General features: G+C 31.5%; 1 protein-coding gene across 1 annotated transcript in view; it reads right to left on the bottom strand.

Moving 5' to 3' along the window:
• The window catches only part of LOC148603126 (calcitonin gene-related peptide type 1 receptor-like), a 29,690-nt gene extending 17,101 nt beyond the window's left edge, over positions 1 to 12,589 (bottom strand). Inside the window, exons 1-4 of the mRNA XM_088552261.1 lie at positions 12,423 to 12,589; positions 9,774 to 9,826; positions 8,837 to 9,278; positions 1,843 to 1,934 (exon numbers count right to left, since the gene is read on the bottom strand). Coding sequence (XP_088408387.1) covers positions 1,843 to 1,934; positions 8,837 to 9,278; positions 9,774 to 9,806 — 567 coding nt within the window. The 5' untranslated portion in view covers positions 9,807 to 9,826; positions 12,423 to 12,589. The remainder of the gene's footprint in view (positions 1 to 1,842; positions 1,935 to 8,836; positions 9,279 to 9,773; positions 9,827 to 12,422) is intronic.
• Between the last annotated feature and the right edge of the window lie 2,770 nt (positions 12,590 to 15,359).

The following is a 15,359-nucleotide window of genomic DNA, read 5'->3' as shown; positions in this document are numbered from 1 at the left end:
CTAACGCTACACATGCTTTAGAAATAAAAAAAAATCTCTTCTTTAACTTATACAGTACTGTATGTACTAACTTGCAATTATACGTATATGGTTTTTCCTCGAACGCAACACGTTGGAACAAAAACGTGGTAATTATAGGGAGATAAAACTGAACAATATAAATATTTTTTTTCATTTGTAGACAATCATTAAATGATAACCCTCTTTGAGGATATGGAATAAGGATTGTCACAATTTGTCTTTCATTGTATTCCCCGATAGCCTTAGATGCTTTGCAGTAAAAGTTTGATTCCAAATATTGCATAACACCAGTTATATTAAAGTAATTCTCTCTGGCGAATCTTTAATTTCAGAACCGCAAAATTAATTACATTGATGTTTTAGCTTAATTTCCTACATTCATAGTTTATTAGTTCAGTTCAACACACACAGCGTAATTATTTCTAGAGATCAGACGTTTTGTTATCGAACTCACGGGATTAATTCATATAATTGAAACTTCATCACGGAAATGGGTTATTGTCAAAATAGCGTAACCCAGTTGGTTTATGATTTTAAATATAACAACTTAAAAAAAAACCTTCGTTGAATATCTTTCTTCTGAACAAATATTGTCGATTTTCTTAGACGTCTTTCCACGTTTATGATACCATTTTCCCACACATAACATTTTTGTTCCAACAACATCCCAATTTTAATATTTAATAATTTAAATTTTAATAATATAGGCCAATGCAAGAAAGTTCAGACGTGTTTGACTGTGTTTTAAGGGGGATTAATACCTGTTTAAAACTGAATAACGAAATAGAAATAAACCTACAATGAGTCTAATACCATGCTAATGTTGCCAACATTTTATTGGAAATTCTATGTGTTATTCGTGTAACAAAGAGTAATCAATGGAACCAAGATCCGGGCAGAAATCAAAAGAACATGGACGAGAACTAGAGAGGGAAACCCGAAATACTTAATAAGGAACATGAAATAGCCAAAATAACATGTACAAAGAAACACATGCAAATGAGAAACTCGGACTTCACCAAAAAATGGGAGCAAGGACCGCCTAGTTGCTCATGTTGAGTACGGGGTGGAGAAAAGAGGAAAGAAAAACTATATCACGGTAAACAAATTTGTTCCTATTGTGTATATGGATACACTGTAACGATCCATGAGTTTATGACGTAGGCCATAAAACTTCTGTAGTGAAGGCTTCAATTTTGTAGTAATATAACCGTGTTCCAAAAGCCATATTGTAAAAAATCCATGTTGATACGGTAAGCAAAACATAAATATTGTAGAATGTGTAATGATCATAATTATAATAAATTTTATATTGTCACTGTTTTGACCCTAGAAACGCAAGGCTTTAAGGGATATGGGGAAGAACTGACACATTAACACATACACCATCACAACAACAAAAAGGGAGCAATCGCAGTAAACTTTAAGTATGATGTAGGAGCATGAAATGTGTAATATTTGTTTACTATGAACTAAAAGCAGATATGTCAATCATGTTCATGTTATAGTGACCAAATAATAGTAACACCTACGTTCCCTAAATATCATCTGCGTGGTATCTATTATTGCAGTTGAAAATAATCATTTGAAAGATAAACCTCACGCTTGGACCAAGATTTCAAAATGCATACGCTGATAAGGAAGTGGTGTGTTCAAGAGAAACAAAAGACACTGAAAATGATAGTTCGTTTAGTAAGGTCATGGAAGGGGATTCAGATTCGTCGTCATTTATAATTTATTGTTTAACAACATGTTTGAACCCTGCACCATTTGATTATCTAGCATTTAAATGAATAATTGAATATCTTTCTTTTTACTTACATGAAAATTGAGACATGGTTGATAATTGGTCCATGCCTCGCCATCTCTCTCCTCCCATGATCCGTTCTTTAAACATCTTTTTGTTGCCTGGACTACAAAAAAATATTATATAGGATGAGGTATTTTAAAATAGATCAAGGGAAAATTAATAGGAACCAAAATACCAACCGAAAACCGGAACCGGAATTGAATCCAATGTATCATATGTAACATTATGTAGGGACTTCAAAGATATAAAGATATAAAAGGGTACTTGGAGTCTCAGTGTCTTTCTCATTCGTAAGCAAAACACTTTCAACTCATTGACAGTCTTAATACATTTTAAACACACTAATATATGTGATCTGTTTCTAGGGGATCTCCAGTGGTTATCAGTTCAAACCTTTTTTTAGAACTGTCATAAATCGTTACGATGACGATTCTTCAATTACCTTTCTAACAATTTCAGATCAACTTGGAGAATGATTATTAACTTTAATTAAAACCCGAGAGAGGTAATCTGTCTTTATGAAAAAATGTTTTTTATTAGTGCTTATTTATTTCTGCACATACTAGTAATCAATCAAACCATGAAATTTATGGTCACACACTGTTCAACAAAAAGAAGAAAACAAAATCATAAATTCAATGCTTTATTAATACAAGTTAAAAATACAACCATAACATGTTGACTAATTATTTTGCAAGGTTCATGTATCAACACGTAATATTTGATATTTAAAACAAAATAACCATTCTATCAATGGTACTTGGTTGTTAGTTCGAAACTGTTTGGAAACTGAAATAAAACGTAATATTTGACATTTCCATCCTGGGACGATTCTACCTCTAATAATTTTACTCTAGTTTCATTACGACTTCACTTGCTGACAATTTCTGACAAATGCTGTTCCTACACCAATCATCAGCGTTGACAAACAATAGGCAGGGTTATAACAGGTTTTAATTGTTTACCTGGATGAACTCAGGATAATATTTTTTTCAAATATTTAGAAAGAAACGGGAAGGCCGGAAATGTAACATAAACAGAAATAAGGCAAATGAACAAACACAGAACATTAAAACTATAAGCAGCCCAAACTTCACCAAAAGAATTCGTTGAGCTTCCAAACAGTGTATGGTTAGAGTTAGCATTTACTTCTGATGAGTTACGTAATATTTGGTCAAGTATACGGAAAAAGAAAACGACTTATAGTGAAAATTGACAAGTTGTTTTCCCTACAAGTTTTAATTTCACTTGTTTAATTTAGGCAACATAACATTGCTTTTCATATTTATTTGCATAAGTTGAGTTGGAAGATAAAACTACACACGCAGTCCCTGAAATAACGTTAGTACAGATAAATGTAAAATTGAAACATTTATAGTCTTCTCGATGTAGTTATTCAATTTGGTTTTTTTTTTCAGATTATCTGCTTTAATGGATTCGAATTTACATTTTTTAATTTCAATATATCCTAAATAATTTCATGTATTTTGTTCCAATTCAAGAATTATCACACTCAAGCGAATGTTATTTATCCGGAAAAAAAAATATGTAAACATTTCGTTTTTAAAATCTTTAAAATCAGTTATGCCATATACTTCATTAACCGCTTGTATAAGTAAATTTACTTATATTTGTCTAGAAAGACGAGATAATTCCTGTAAAACTATCGATGAAGTGATTCTTCAAGTTTAGTTGTGCCAGTGAATTATTTGTGTTTCAGAGAGTAATGCAACTATACATGTACCCGTTCATAGTGGCCGTGCCTAAAATATCAATCCGGCATAGAATGGTACGATAAACCTGCAACTAATTACCACATATTTTGTTAAAATTGATCGTCGAAAAAATTTCTCTTTTAACAAAAACCAATGCATTTCTTGTGAATTGAATTCACATGAAATTACATTAATTTCATCAAAATGTTTCTATAGTAGATTTAATACAATTTGTTCCACTATACAATATTACAGAATTATCTGCTGTTAATGTCCTTGTCAATGCATTTTTTAGAAGATTTAATCAAATAATGTTTACCATACAATATTGCTTTTAAAGCAAAATCCCCCGCGTAATGTGTCGTCATTGCATGATGATAATTAAATGATAAATACAACATGTCAACGAAGTGGAAATGACTTGTGAGTAAACAATTTAGAAGAGCTACACTATTAAAGCTAGACTCCTCCTCGATTTTAAACATTCGCGATTTGACAGGTGCAAATAGTGGAGCAGGATATGTTAAACATTTCTGAGCACCTAATCCCACTTTTGATTTTATGGCTGGTTCTTTAATTTGTTGGTGTAGTTGTAGTTCATTTTCTTCGCTTAGCTGTGTTTTTTTTTTTTTTTTTCACGTTGTGGCTAGTGTTAGATTTTGATATCTGAAATGTCCTATCATTAACTCTTCTGTCATTTTTGTTGATATTTTGACATTCTGCATTAGGATATCACATGAAAACAAATGAAACATCAAACAAACAGATAAAAATGAAAAAAAAGAGAAAGAAGGAGTAATGGACCAGGTGCACCGGTAGGGTAAGCGTCCTCTGCTTTCCTAGAAACACCGCCCATCTACTTATAAAAAGTCGTCCGGCGTAGAAAAAAGAGGAGAGTAGGCAATATAGTGAGCTGCATTAAAAATGTAAAAGAACATTATTTAATTATAGCCGATTAGTTTTAAGGCAAAGGTCTGTTATTACCAATATCAAACAAAAGGACAATTCAGAGATATCAAAATGGAATGATATGGAAAATATGATAACATGAAACACGACGACATCCTTTTGTATACATAATGTAAACAACAAAATATAATAGAATTAGAAATTGGGAAAAAAGCACTTCACTGAAAATCAAAAGCACTAACAATACGAACTGATCCCCAACGACGGGAATGACTATAAAATGCACCACGGGCTTTGAGGTTATTTCAAATAAACCGAAAACCAGTCAGTTGTTTCGTAAGTCAACGGAGTACGGCGTATTTCCAGTCATGTAGACAAAGGAAGAACATTTTTGCCTATGGCGTTTGCTAAACGGAGGTGTCTTGTGGGAGAGGGGTAAATTAGGCTTCATTCCTTGCATTGCATGTGGTAGAACCTCTCGGTGATGGATTTGGCTTCCTCTTTCGATAGTTTTGGTTTTGAGTACTTCTTGTATACCAATAATATTTTGATTATGATCTTTCTACATATTTGATTTTAATGCTGCTGATGAGAGGTTACTCCTAGAAACATGTGTACAGCTTATCGAAATTTACAATATAGGAAAGTGGTATTTTATCGATGCGATTTCTCAACTCTCATGCTAAATATAATATCGTATGAATACTGATATTTCTAAAATGAGATATTACTTCAATTTAGTAATAGCAGCTTATACTGGAGAATTTTCAAAACAAACATAGGTTGTAACAACTGTATGAAGTAAACATTGGCAAATATCCAAACAAAAACCTACAAACATTGACGATTATCACAGTATCAAATTAACAATCTGGCAATGCCGTCCTGGTAGAGGTATCAAAATCAAAGTGGTAAATAAACTCACTAGTTGTCAGTTTTTATCCCCATTAGATATATAATATGGACGAGAAGAGTTATGTCACGAAACTAGACTGGATAAAAGACAGAGCATAAAATTCACAACGCAATGAAATCTTTTATTTAAAGTTGTGTTTCTATCGTTCGGGCATGCTTATGGCCGTCTTTGGCCGATAGTCTAAGCAATTAAACAACTTCAAATATGATTGAACAAAAAGCGTGATGCAAAATAATTGTGATTTCAACATTCAATTGGTACATATAGAGATAATGATTGTTTAGCGCTATAGATTTTTGCGAAATAAGTCGCACTTTCCTGGATATCAAAGTAAGTTTTTAATGAACAATGACAAAAGCTATTTACATGAACTATTGACATTTGCTTGCTTGTAAGAGTATTTTGGTTTTAAGAGAAAAAAATATATATTATAGCACTGAAAACATTTCTTACAGCGCGGCAGTGTGAGTAATCAAGGGAACAATATAGCAATGTATGTAACTATTATGAAAATACATACAAAAATACCAATCACATAACAATTTTCATTTCAGTCAGAAGCACACATGTTTCAAGGAGAAACAGCATGAGAACATAATACTCAAGAAGTTCAAAATCCAAAACAAAAATGCATACAAATAGTACTAAAAGCCAAACCCAGAGTATATCAACGGATCTGTATAATTGTAGCTACCATGTTTAATGGAAAGAATGAAGGATCAGTGTTGAAGAGGTTTTGAATTTTGTGCTACTGAAAATTTCGATAAATAATGCGTTAAAAATGAATAGTTAATATGATAATGTTTGACTATGTAACTTATCAACAAACCTCTAGCATCTACTTTGAGATTAATATTGATGTTAAGTACTTGCGACAGTGCAATTTTCTCTGAGAAAATTGGAAGATTTTACCATTAAGCGGGAAAACATACGATTTATCTGACGTCATAAGACGTCAACTGATCCGACTTGACAGTGAAGAGAGTACTTGGCAGTAGATTGATGGATACTTAGTTTATAGAATAGATCTTCAAATATAGGTATAATTCTCTCTCATACTATACATGAATAGTCCATTTCTATATCCTAGAGCTTTTTGTCTCCATAAATATTTAACATTGTGACTAATCAATACACTATGTGTGACTGTTATATTTCTTGATATTTGATTTAAATCATCTTTGTGTGTGTATTTTAAGAAATGAATTAAATAAAGGATTTTTAAAGTACGTTTCTGTAAATTAATGCGAAAAAAATCTTCATACGTTTGTTACCTTGATTTTGAGGCAACAATGCATTACTATTTTTTTTTAATTTTGGATTGCAATATAAGTGTTCTACATAGATTTCAAAGATGCGGAAAAATGAATTCAATATCAATCGCTGATGAGCTTTAAACTTCGTTGTATGAACATCGAATTTAGACGCTTTTGAAAAACAATTATTTTTTTGGTTGTAGTTCTAATTTCATGAAATATCGTATTCACTATATCATTCTAGTTGATGAATTACATAGCAACAGAAAACTTTGATCAGTATATGAATTTGTTATAACATGTAAATATTAAATGCTTAAGGAATGATTGTTATATTCTTCTGGTGTATGAAAATATTACCGCAATTACGCGGTGCACACTGAATAACCTGTGTAGCTGGTTAATTTCAAGGTGCACCGCGGGAATTGAGGTTATTTCAAATAGACTGAAAACAACATGACAGTCATTTTTCATAATTTAATTTAAAAATCTAAATATAGCCAAAGCTTTTTTCTTTGAAATTTAATAACTTGGAAATAGAAATGAGGTCATAAAAAGAATCGAATAATTATATGGATCAGCATTAAAGGAACAATAAAAATATTTTAAACGAAATGTTAAACTTTCCTGAAAAGGGAATAAGACCAAACATGGAAAACAGACATATACAACAAAGAAGATAAAGTAACTAAAATCATATATACAAAGTAACAAAAGCAAATGAGCAACTCGGCCTCCACTAAAAACTAGGAGCATGGACCAGATGCACCGGTAAGGGTAAGCGTCATTTGCTTGAGAACACCATTTAATAACACACTGCACAGGAGACTTTCTGTACATGTTTGAAATACTTTTTGCTTTACTTCAAGGAGAGGAGAAGAGTCAAATATGAAATATTAAAAGTATGCCCAAGGATGGGAAACCTGTATTAATGAGAATAGTGGATCGGGAAAATGAATGAACATTTTCACCTATTTAGGTCAGGATCTAAAGTATTTTAACAGTAACTGAATGTCACTTTCGATGCATTACGGCACTGGCACAAAGAACACTATTAATATTAAAATATTTGTTTTTCGAGAGGCATTATCTGCAAAATGTAAAAATCGACTGTAGACTGTCAAATATAGATTTATGATATGACTCGTTGGTGTCATGTGTATGTTTTACTTTTAGATATAGGGCCTAATTGATGAAGCTTTTTCGGGCAGATGTAAATGGTTAGTTTCTTCTTTTAAAGGGAACGGAATAAAATCATGAGCAGTATAGGGGTGAAGTATTTAAATCAAGTGGATTTTAGTAGTATCTTGCATCAGAAAATATCTAAATGATCATGCATGCATATATTTGTGTCCTTTTTTTCTAATACAGTATCTGAAAACTGAATTTGGTAATGACAAAAGTCATTGATTAAATTTAAAGTTTTTAGCGAGACAATTTATTCACAGGGAAGTGTAAACCAGTACTTAAGGTGTGTCTGAGAGCTTCCTTTGTCTTATAGGTAAAAAAACACGAGCAGTGTCAAATGTGAAAAATTACACCTTTATCGTGATTTTGTCCAACATCGCTATTGGCAAACCATCGAGAGGTTACGGAGTAAACATTTTCCCATACAGGGGCGTGTTATGAAGGGCAAACACTGAGCTTGTTTTATCACTTTTTTATTTTAAAAGTGTTTGAAACTAATTTTTTTTAAAATGGCTGTTCTTGGATGCTTACTTTGTTGTTCAGTTGCATGTAATAAATCATTCAATTTCTCAAAGTGATTAAAGTTGTTAATCAGAAATAACATATATTTCAAAAGACATTATGTTCACAACAAAAGCGATAATACATGTATTTCAGCAGTAATAGAAATAGTAGGACCATGACATTAAAGATTATATCAATTGCCAAGCAGTTTGAGCATTAGTATCGATATATTATACTTGGTTATATATATTAAACTTCCAAGGATGGTACGTCATTGTTACTATTTTAATTTAATTAAGTTTATCAATGTAGACATTATTCTACTTAATAATGGGCGTAAGGAATTCGACCTTTTGTTTCATTGTTTTAAAAATGAGCAAATCTGTGTTCTGACTTGACTGCTAAAACCGGTTCTAAAAAGTATAAGTGAAAATGACATTTCATATTACATAATTTGTGTTTGCATTATATTAAACTTTACTTTTAACTGCAGGTAGGAAACGCTACATAAACTTACTTGATGGAATTGAGAACGTCAGGAACGACGGGCAGGACAAATACACTGAGGTGTCCGGTTTGGCATCATGCCAACATCCCCAACCATCCCATGTTCGCTTGCACGAACTATTGTCACCAGGTGATACCGCTATCTGTCTCTTGCAACATTCACTAGCACTTGAACAACAAGCTTGCCACCTTATACACTCGTCCGCTGTTAATGTTGAGCAAATTTCCGTTCTATTTCCTTCGTCGGTGATATTTGGAATTAAATAGCGTGATCTGTCTGAGTAACTTAGATAGAAATTTCTATCACTGGCATGTAAGATACTTTGTTTCACAGAAAAAAGAAAGTGATAGCACCATGCACACGAAAAAAGGTCAAATGTTTTTGGATCGTGGTTCCCATTTCTAGAATTACAGGTATTTTCTAATTTGGAAAGGACTTTTGTGACGCATACCTGACGAAAAGAGATTAAGAAAATCGTCATATCATTTTAAAGCAGTTTTGGTTTTAATCAAACAACCTTTACACTCTTAAATTACCTTTTAACTTTCAAGTATGTCGTACCGAGTTTTATGCGTATTATTGGAAAAATTTTCTCAGTACTTTACTTTGAATTAATATCCATTTGTCCATTTTTTTTTTTTTTTTATTTTTTTGGTTGTTTATTTGGTTTTTTTTTTTGTTTTTGTTTTTGTTTTTTTTTTTGGTTTTTTTTTGATTTTTTTTGGTTTTTTGTTTTTGTTTTTTTTTGTTGTTGTTGTATGAGTTGACATTTTATTTTGTCTGCTTTCTTCACTTTGAATCTGATCTTTGAGATTTGATTGCTGAAAGAAATAACATTGTTTTCACATACTTCTCATTTCGCTTTACAACAAAAAAGATATTTTCTCCCAACAATGGAAAAAAAGCAGTTTACTTAAAGAATCAAATACTATAAGAAACTACTTACTGTGTAAATGACAAAGTACGTGAAGATGTCCATGATTCTGTCAGGTGATGTTTCTAAAACAAAGTGTTTGTTTGTTTGTTTGTTGGGGTTTAACGTCCGAGCAGCAATATTTCAGCTATATTCAGACGATGAACATGAAATGGATGATAAAATGAACATGAAATGGAAAAAAAAAGGATGGGACACAAGGACAATAGGGTCGACAAATTTTGATTGCCACTGGAAAAAGGGGGGGATGGGTAAGGTCGGGCAATTTAGCCTCCTGTGGCGGAGCGCAAAGGTTCCTACTCCTATCGAATACCACAGTAGGGTTCTTTAACGTGCGAGGAACGTGGCATCTTTCCCAACACGGTGCACCACTATGGTTTGCGGTCAGGTTTTCCGTATTATAGCCTGACAACCCCAGCATGTAGCACGCCAGGGGTACCCCATTCCACCACCTGGGGCACACATCCCAGTTGCTCTGTGGGCAGAGCGCCTAGCCCCCGGCTAGGTTTCTGAGCACTATTTAGTCGCCTTATACGACAAGCTTAGCGCTGCTGCAGGCCTATTCTTTTAACACCCGGACCTGCACGGGGCCTAAAACAAAGTGAAATATTTAAAATATTATTGCTTTTCAAATGGACAAAATATTTGTGCAGATTACAATTTTGTTCAAGATAGATCATACTTATTATACTGAGCCCTTTTTTTCTGTCATCTTACAAAATAATACAGACATATGTATTTGCTATGAAATAATAATGTTTAAAATGCTGTGAAAACTATTACCTTTGTTAATGCTCGATTATCTTAATATCAATTTCGGTGACCTACGTTTTTACATTAAAATTCTTAAGTTCATTCAGTGTTATATTCCAAAAAAAGTAGGAAAATATAGAAATTAAGAATATCAGTCAGAGTTAATAATATGTAACAATTTGTAATAAATTTATACTCAATTACAAATTCGAATTTACCTTCAACTTATTACTTATCTTATGATTTTAAAACGTATCTCTTCTTGGGTATGTTCTGAGATAAGGAAAGAGATCGATGGTACTTTGGGGTTTTGTTGTATCCCAGATAAGAAGTAATTGTTCATGAAATGATAATCAATATGTAATGTTATTAAATTGAAGGTTGAAAAGAAGAAATAGTATGAATAGATATTACAATACCAATCGTCTAATTTTTCCTCGAAAAAAAAATAGGTTATCTATTACATGGATAAGGCATTTATGAAACTTAGAAACGTAATGCTGCACTAGCGTGAATTGCTAGTGAGTGTTAACAATGGCAGATTTCAATAAAGCAATTCAAAATACATTTGGATAAAGTGTCTTCAAATACTTAAGTAGCAGTCTTTGTAAGAATCATGCAAATTCTGTAAAAATGGCTTCATACTTTATTTATGTTATTAACTTGGTTTATAGGTCTATATGATGAAATGTATGCATTTATTCTAATCTGTCTGCTCTTCAGAAATAACTCACATTGAAAATCTAATAGTTTCTACTGTATTTTAGTGTCTTTGAAAGAGTTATCTCCTTTTATTTTGAATTCTACTGTACATTATATATAATTTATATATCTTACGAACAGGGTTTTATGAAAAAACACATGTTAATTTCTGTTTAGTATAACATTTTAAACAACATATCAAAAATAATATGTAGGCTTTTCAAAAATGAATCACATTTTGCACGATTCTTAGCTGAAGTACAACTTAATAAAATTAAGAGTATTGCAAAAGTAAAATGTGAAGCTTTCCAATAGAACTTATCTAGTAAATAATTCGTAAATAGCAATATACTAGACACTGTAGAAGGAGAATCAGGTTTAAGGTTTTCCATGCATTTTGCAGTAAACTTTACAAATATGGAATGGCAAGAAATCGTTAGTGGATACATACACATATAGTCACTTTCTGGTTGCTACAAAGTAATCTTCGTATAACTTTAAGCTGGGAATGCATGGGTGAAATGCGATTAAAAAAAGCACCACACAGTTTTTGAAATGGAGTATACACAAAAGTAACGATGATATAATTATTATTTTATAGAACTTTTCATTATATTACAAAATTGTAATCATTTTGAACGTATAATACATGCAATTAGCTGCAGTGCTTATATATCTTATATACAAGATTTACATGTATGATGTAATTTTTTACAAGCACGCATGACATCTAATAACATTTTTAAGTTCACTGTTTGTTAATGCATTACTTCATAACTTGACAATTACTAAGTGTATTATTATGTTTAGTTGAACGGCTTATAAAATCATTTAACAAAACCATGCTGTTTTACATTAAAAAGCAACGATAAAATTATTATTCTTATATAGAACTTATAAATATTTTACAAAATTATCATCATTTTGAACGTTTAAAACAAAACAATTAGCTGCAGTATTTATGTATAAGATTTACGTGTATAATATAAATTTTTACTGGCACCTTTGATATCTACTAACTTAGTACATTTTTTAGTTTACTCACTGTTAATGCATTACTTCATAACTAAACAATTACTAAATGCAGTGTCATTTAAATATTTAGTTGAACGACCCAAAACATCATTTAACAAAACCCTGTCGTTAAAATGTTGTCTTTACATTGTTATTTTATAGCTTAATATTGAAGTATTATTTCATATTTACCTTTATCCAGTGCAGTATCCAAGGCTTCAAAACAATCCGATACCAATTAGTCCTTGGACAGTGATGAAGAGAACGGTTTAATGCAATCAGTCCGAAGAAATGTTATCCTAGAAAACATCTACTGCTCAAAAGAAAGCAATCAATATCTTAAATAGGATGTTTGACATCTTCGGTAATCTCTTTATTTTTAACAGGATTTTTGTGATAAATAATTAGTTCTCATGAAGCAACTGTTCAATAAAACCACAGATAATTATCCAATATATTACTTCAAATAGCAAATTGTAAATTTAGTGTCTACCACTGTCAAAAGAATTGTTTTTAAGTATTAAATGGATAAGCGTTGTAACTGTTGAAGTTAGAAATTAATGGAGTTTTTTTTTTTATTAGACAAATTACTTTTATTTAAATACTTTACGAAAAAAAACAAATTGTTTACTGTTCTATTGTCATAGACTAAAATATTGTAAAAAAAAAAGAAAAAGAAAAAGGTTTTTTTAGATAAAAACCAGATAGAATATTTTATGACTATAATATTTCTTATTGAACTATATTTGCACATGGAAATCACATGCTCTTACTTCTTTATAGTTATTATAGTCTGCAAAAGTATTAATTTTCGCAGATTCCGGCACTTGTACATATACGGGTGTCAATTTTCGAGATTTAAAAAAATAAATAATGTTATATTGTATTAAAAATAATTTTCGAGGGTAATACATTTCGCACTTTCAGTGAAACGCAAAAATAGTAAAAATTAGTGCAACGCGAAAATTAATATGTTTACAATATAACTTGCCCAATTATCATGATAATTATAGAAAATCAGTCGACTCATGACCTTTTTTATAACCTACTCATCTTTTCCTTTATGAAACAGAATGCAAATTTTTGAGGTGTGTGTGACTTCTGATTAGATAGTAATATTTTAAGAAACAAATTGCACAGTTTATGAATTCAACAGGCAAAAGAAATCAAAGACTTTGTTATGTGTATATTGCATGTTGCTATTAAAACATTACATCAAATTCAGATGGATGAGATATGGAAGTATTAGAAAAAGTTGGCATTAACTATTGGTCAAAATTTATAGCACAATTTGTTTTTTTAACATAAGCATTATATCTGTATAAAAAATGTAATAGAATTTGTTCGTCTCTCCATACACAAGCAAATGTGCCATACAAGAGAATCATGTGGTTTGTATCATAAGATTATTATATGAATCAAACACTATGTAAATGTCATATATTTGGGTTAACATATGATGTTCACAGGATTGTCACATGTTTCAGTTTACATATGATCATCGCAGGATTAGCAAATGTTTTCAAGCCAAATTAACATATGAGAATTATATGATAATAATATGACTATCATATGTTAAATATCATGATTATCATATGGTTTCCATATGAATGTCGTATAAATCGAGCAACATATGGTTATCATATGTGGCATATTTGTCTGTGTAATTTAACGTTACTGAAGTATTGGCACAAACAATGCAATTGAAGTGTTCCTGCTGAAGGGTTATTCCTATGATTCTCAATTGTTAAACTACATTTTTATGCATGTAGAGGCACAAATATTAGAGAAATAAACTTGATAATCTTGAAACTAAAATAAATTTGTTTTGTTTTCAGTGTATCCCAATTGCTGATATGCAAAAAAAAGCTTCACGTTGAAGCTAAAGAAGGTAAGGAAACTAAAAGTAAGTATTAAACACCTGAATAATAAATTTTGTGTACATATATCAAAAGCAACGTCATATACTGGATAAAGTTGATCGTAAATTATATTGGACATGCACCATTGAAGTGATGTCTTTACATTGTAATGGATACAGCAAAAGTAGATAAATAATTTATTATAGTCATATACCAACATCAATATTTGGTGAGTAGTTCTATAATCACATAAAAGTAACACTTCATTTGCTAGTGCACACAATACAAAATAAACCTTGATTTTTCATGCAGTAGTTTCAATTTAATAAACTTCTTATTCTACCCCTGAATAAATACATTTGGACCGAAATGAATAAAATTTCATTTATTATTCTAGAATGCGTGTATCATGCTTATCAAATGTGAATGGACTGAAAGTTGTAAGTGAAAAATTGATCGTAAGTTATGACATCACAGTGTTTTTTCTATTGTGATGTCATTTAATACTATTACCAATCATACGCTAATGTTAAGAGGACAATAAAGTTGCTTTTGCAGGAGAAGCTTCCCTGCTCGACCATGCAAGGAACTCTGTCGGGCTATCGCATGGAAAGCTTCCCTGCTCGAGCATGCAACGAATTTTGTCGGGCTATCGCATGGAAAGCTTCCCTGCACGAGCACGCAACTATGTCAGACTATCGCAGGGAAAGCCTCTCTGCCCGACCATGCAACGGACTCTGTCGGGCGATCGCATGGAAATATTTCCTGCTCGAGCATTCAACGGGTTCTGTCCCTTCTTGAGCAGCGGACTTCAGACATTTTTTCCAAGACCATTCTTTGACGGAAAAAATTTCATTTAAAATACCTAAAATCCAATAAATAAAATATTTTTAACGTATTGATATTGTCTGACACCAAATTTACATGCCGTTATTGTATTCTGGCAATATTCTTAAGAATACTTCTTTTGCAATCCATTTTTTTTAAATACAGTTATCAGTACATTTCTTTTCCAATACAGTGATTTGGTCTCGCAATTATTTCCGAGTATTTACGATCTTTTCATCTTCTCTAGAAGAGTTAATTCACTTTTATCTACATGTGCAAATTTATTGATGAGAACCAATGGTACTTAAGTAAACCAAATAATACACGACTTTCCACTTTATCATTATACCAATTTTATGCTGACACAAAGATGAATCGTATAAGCTTACATCTCGTAATCGGTTAAATGATATTTAACTGAAGCTTAGCTTGCAGTGAT

The sequence above is a fragment of the Perna viridis genome, chromosome 11, assembly GCF_037379345.1.
Source record: "Perna viridis isolate PV_CMFRI_1.1 ecotype Kerala chromosome 11, ASM3737934v1, whole genome shotgun sequence".
Taxonomy (NCBI): domain Eukaryota; kingdom Metazoa; phylum Mollusca; class Bivalvia; order Mytilida; family Mytilidae; genus Perna; species Perna viridis.
The sequence above is the reverse complement of the archived record's forward strand: the minus strand, read 5'-3'. Positions and strand labels throughout refer to the sequence as shown.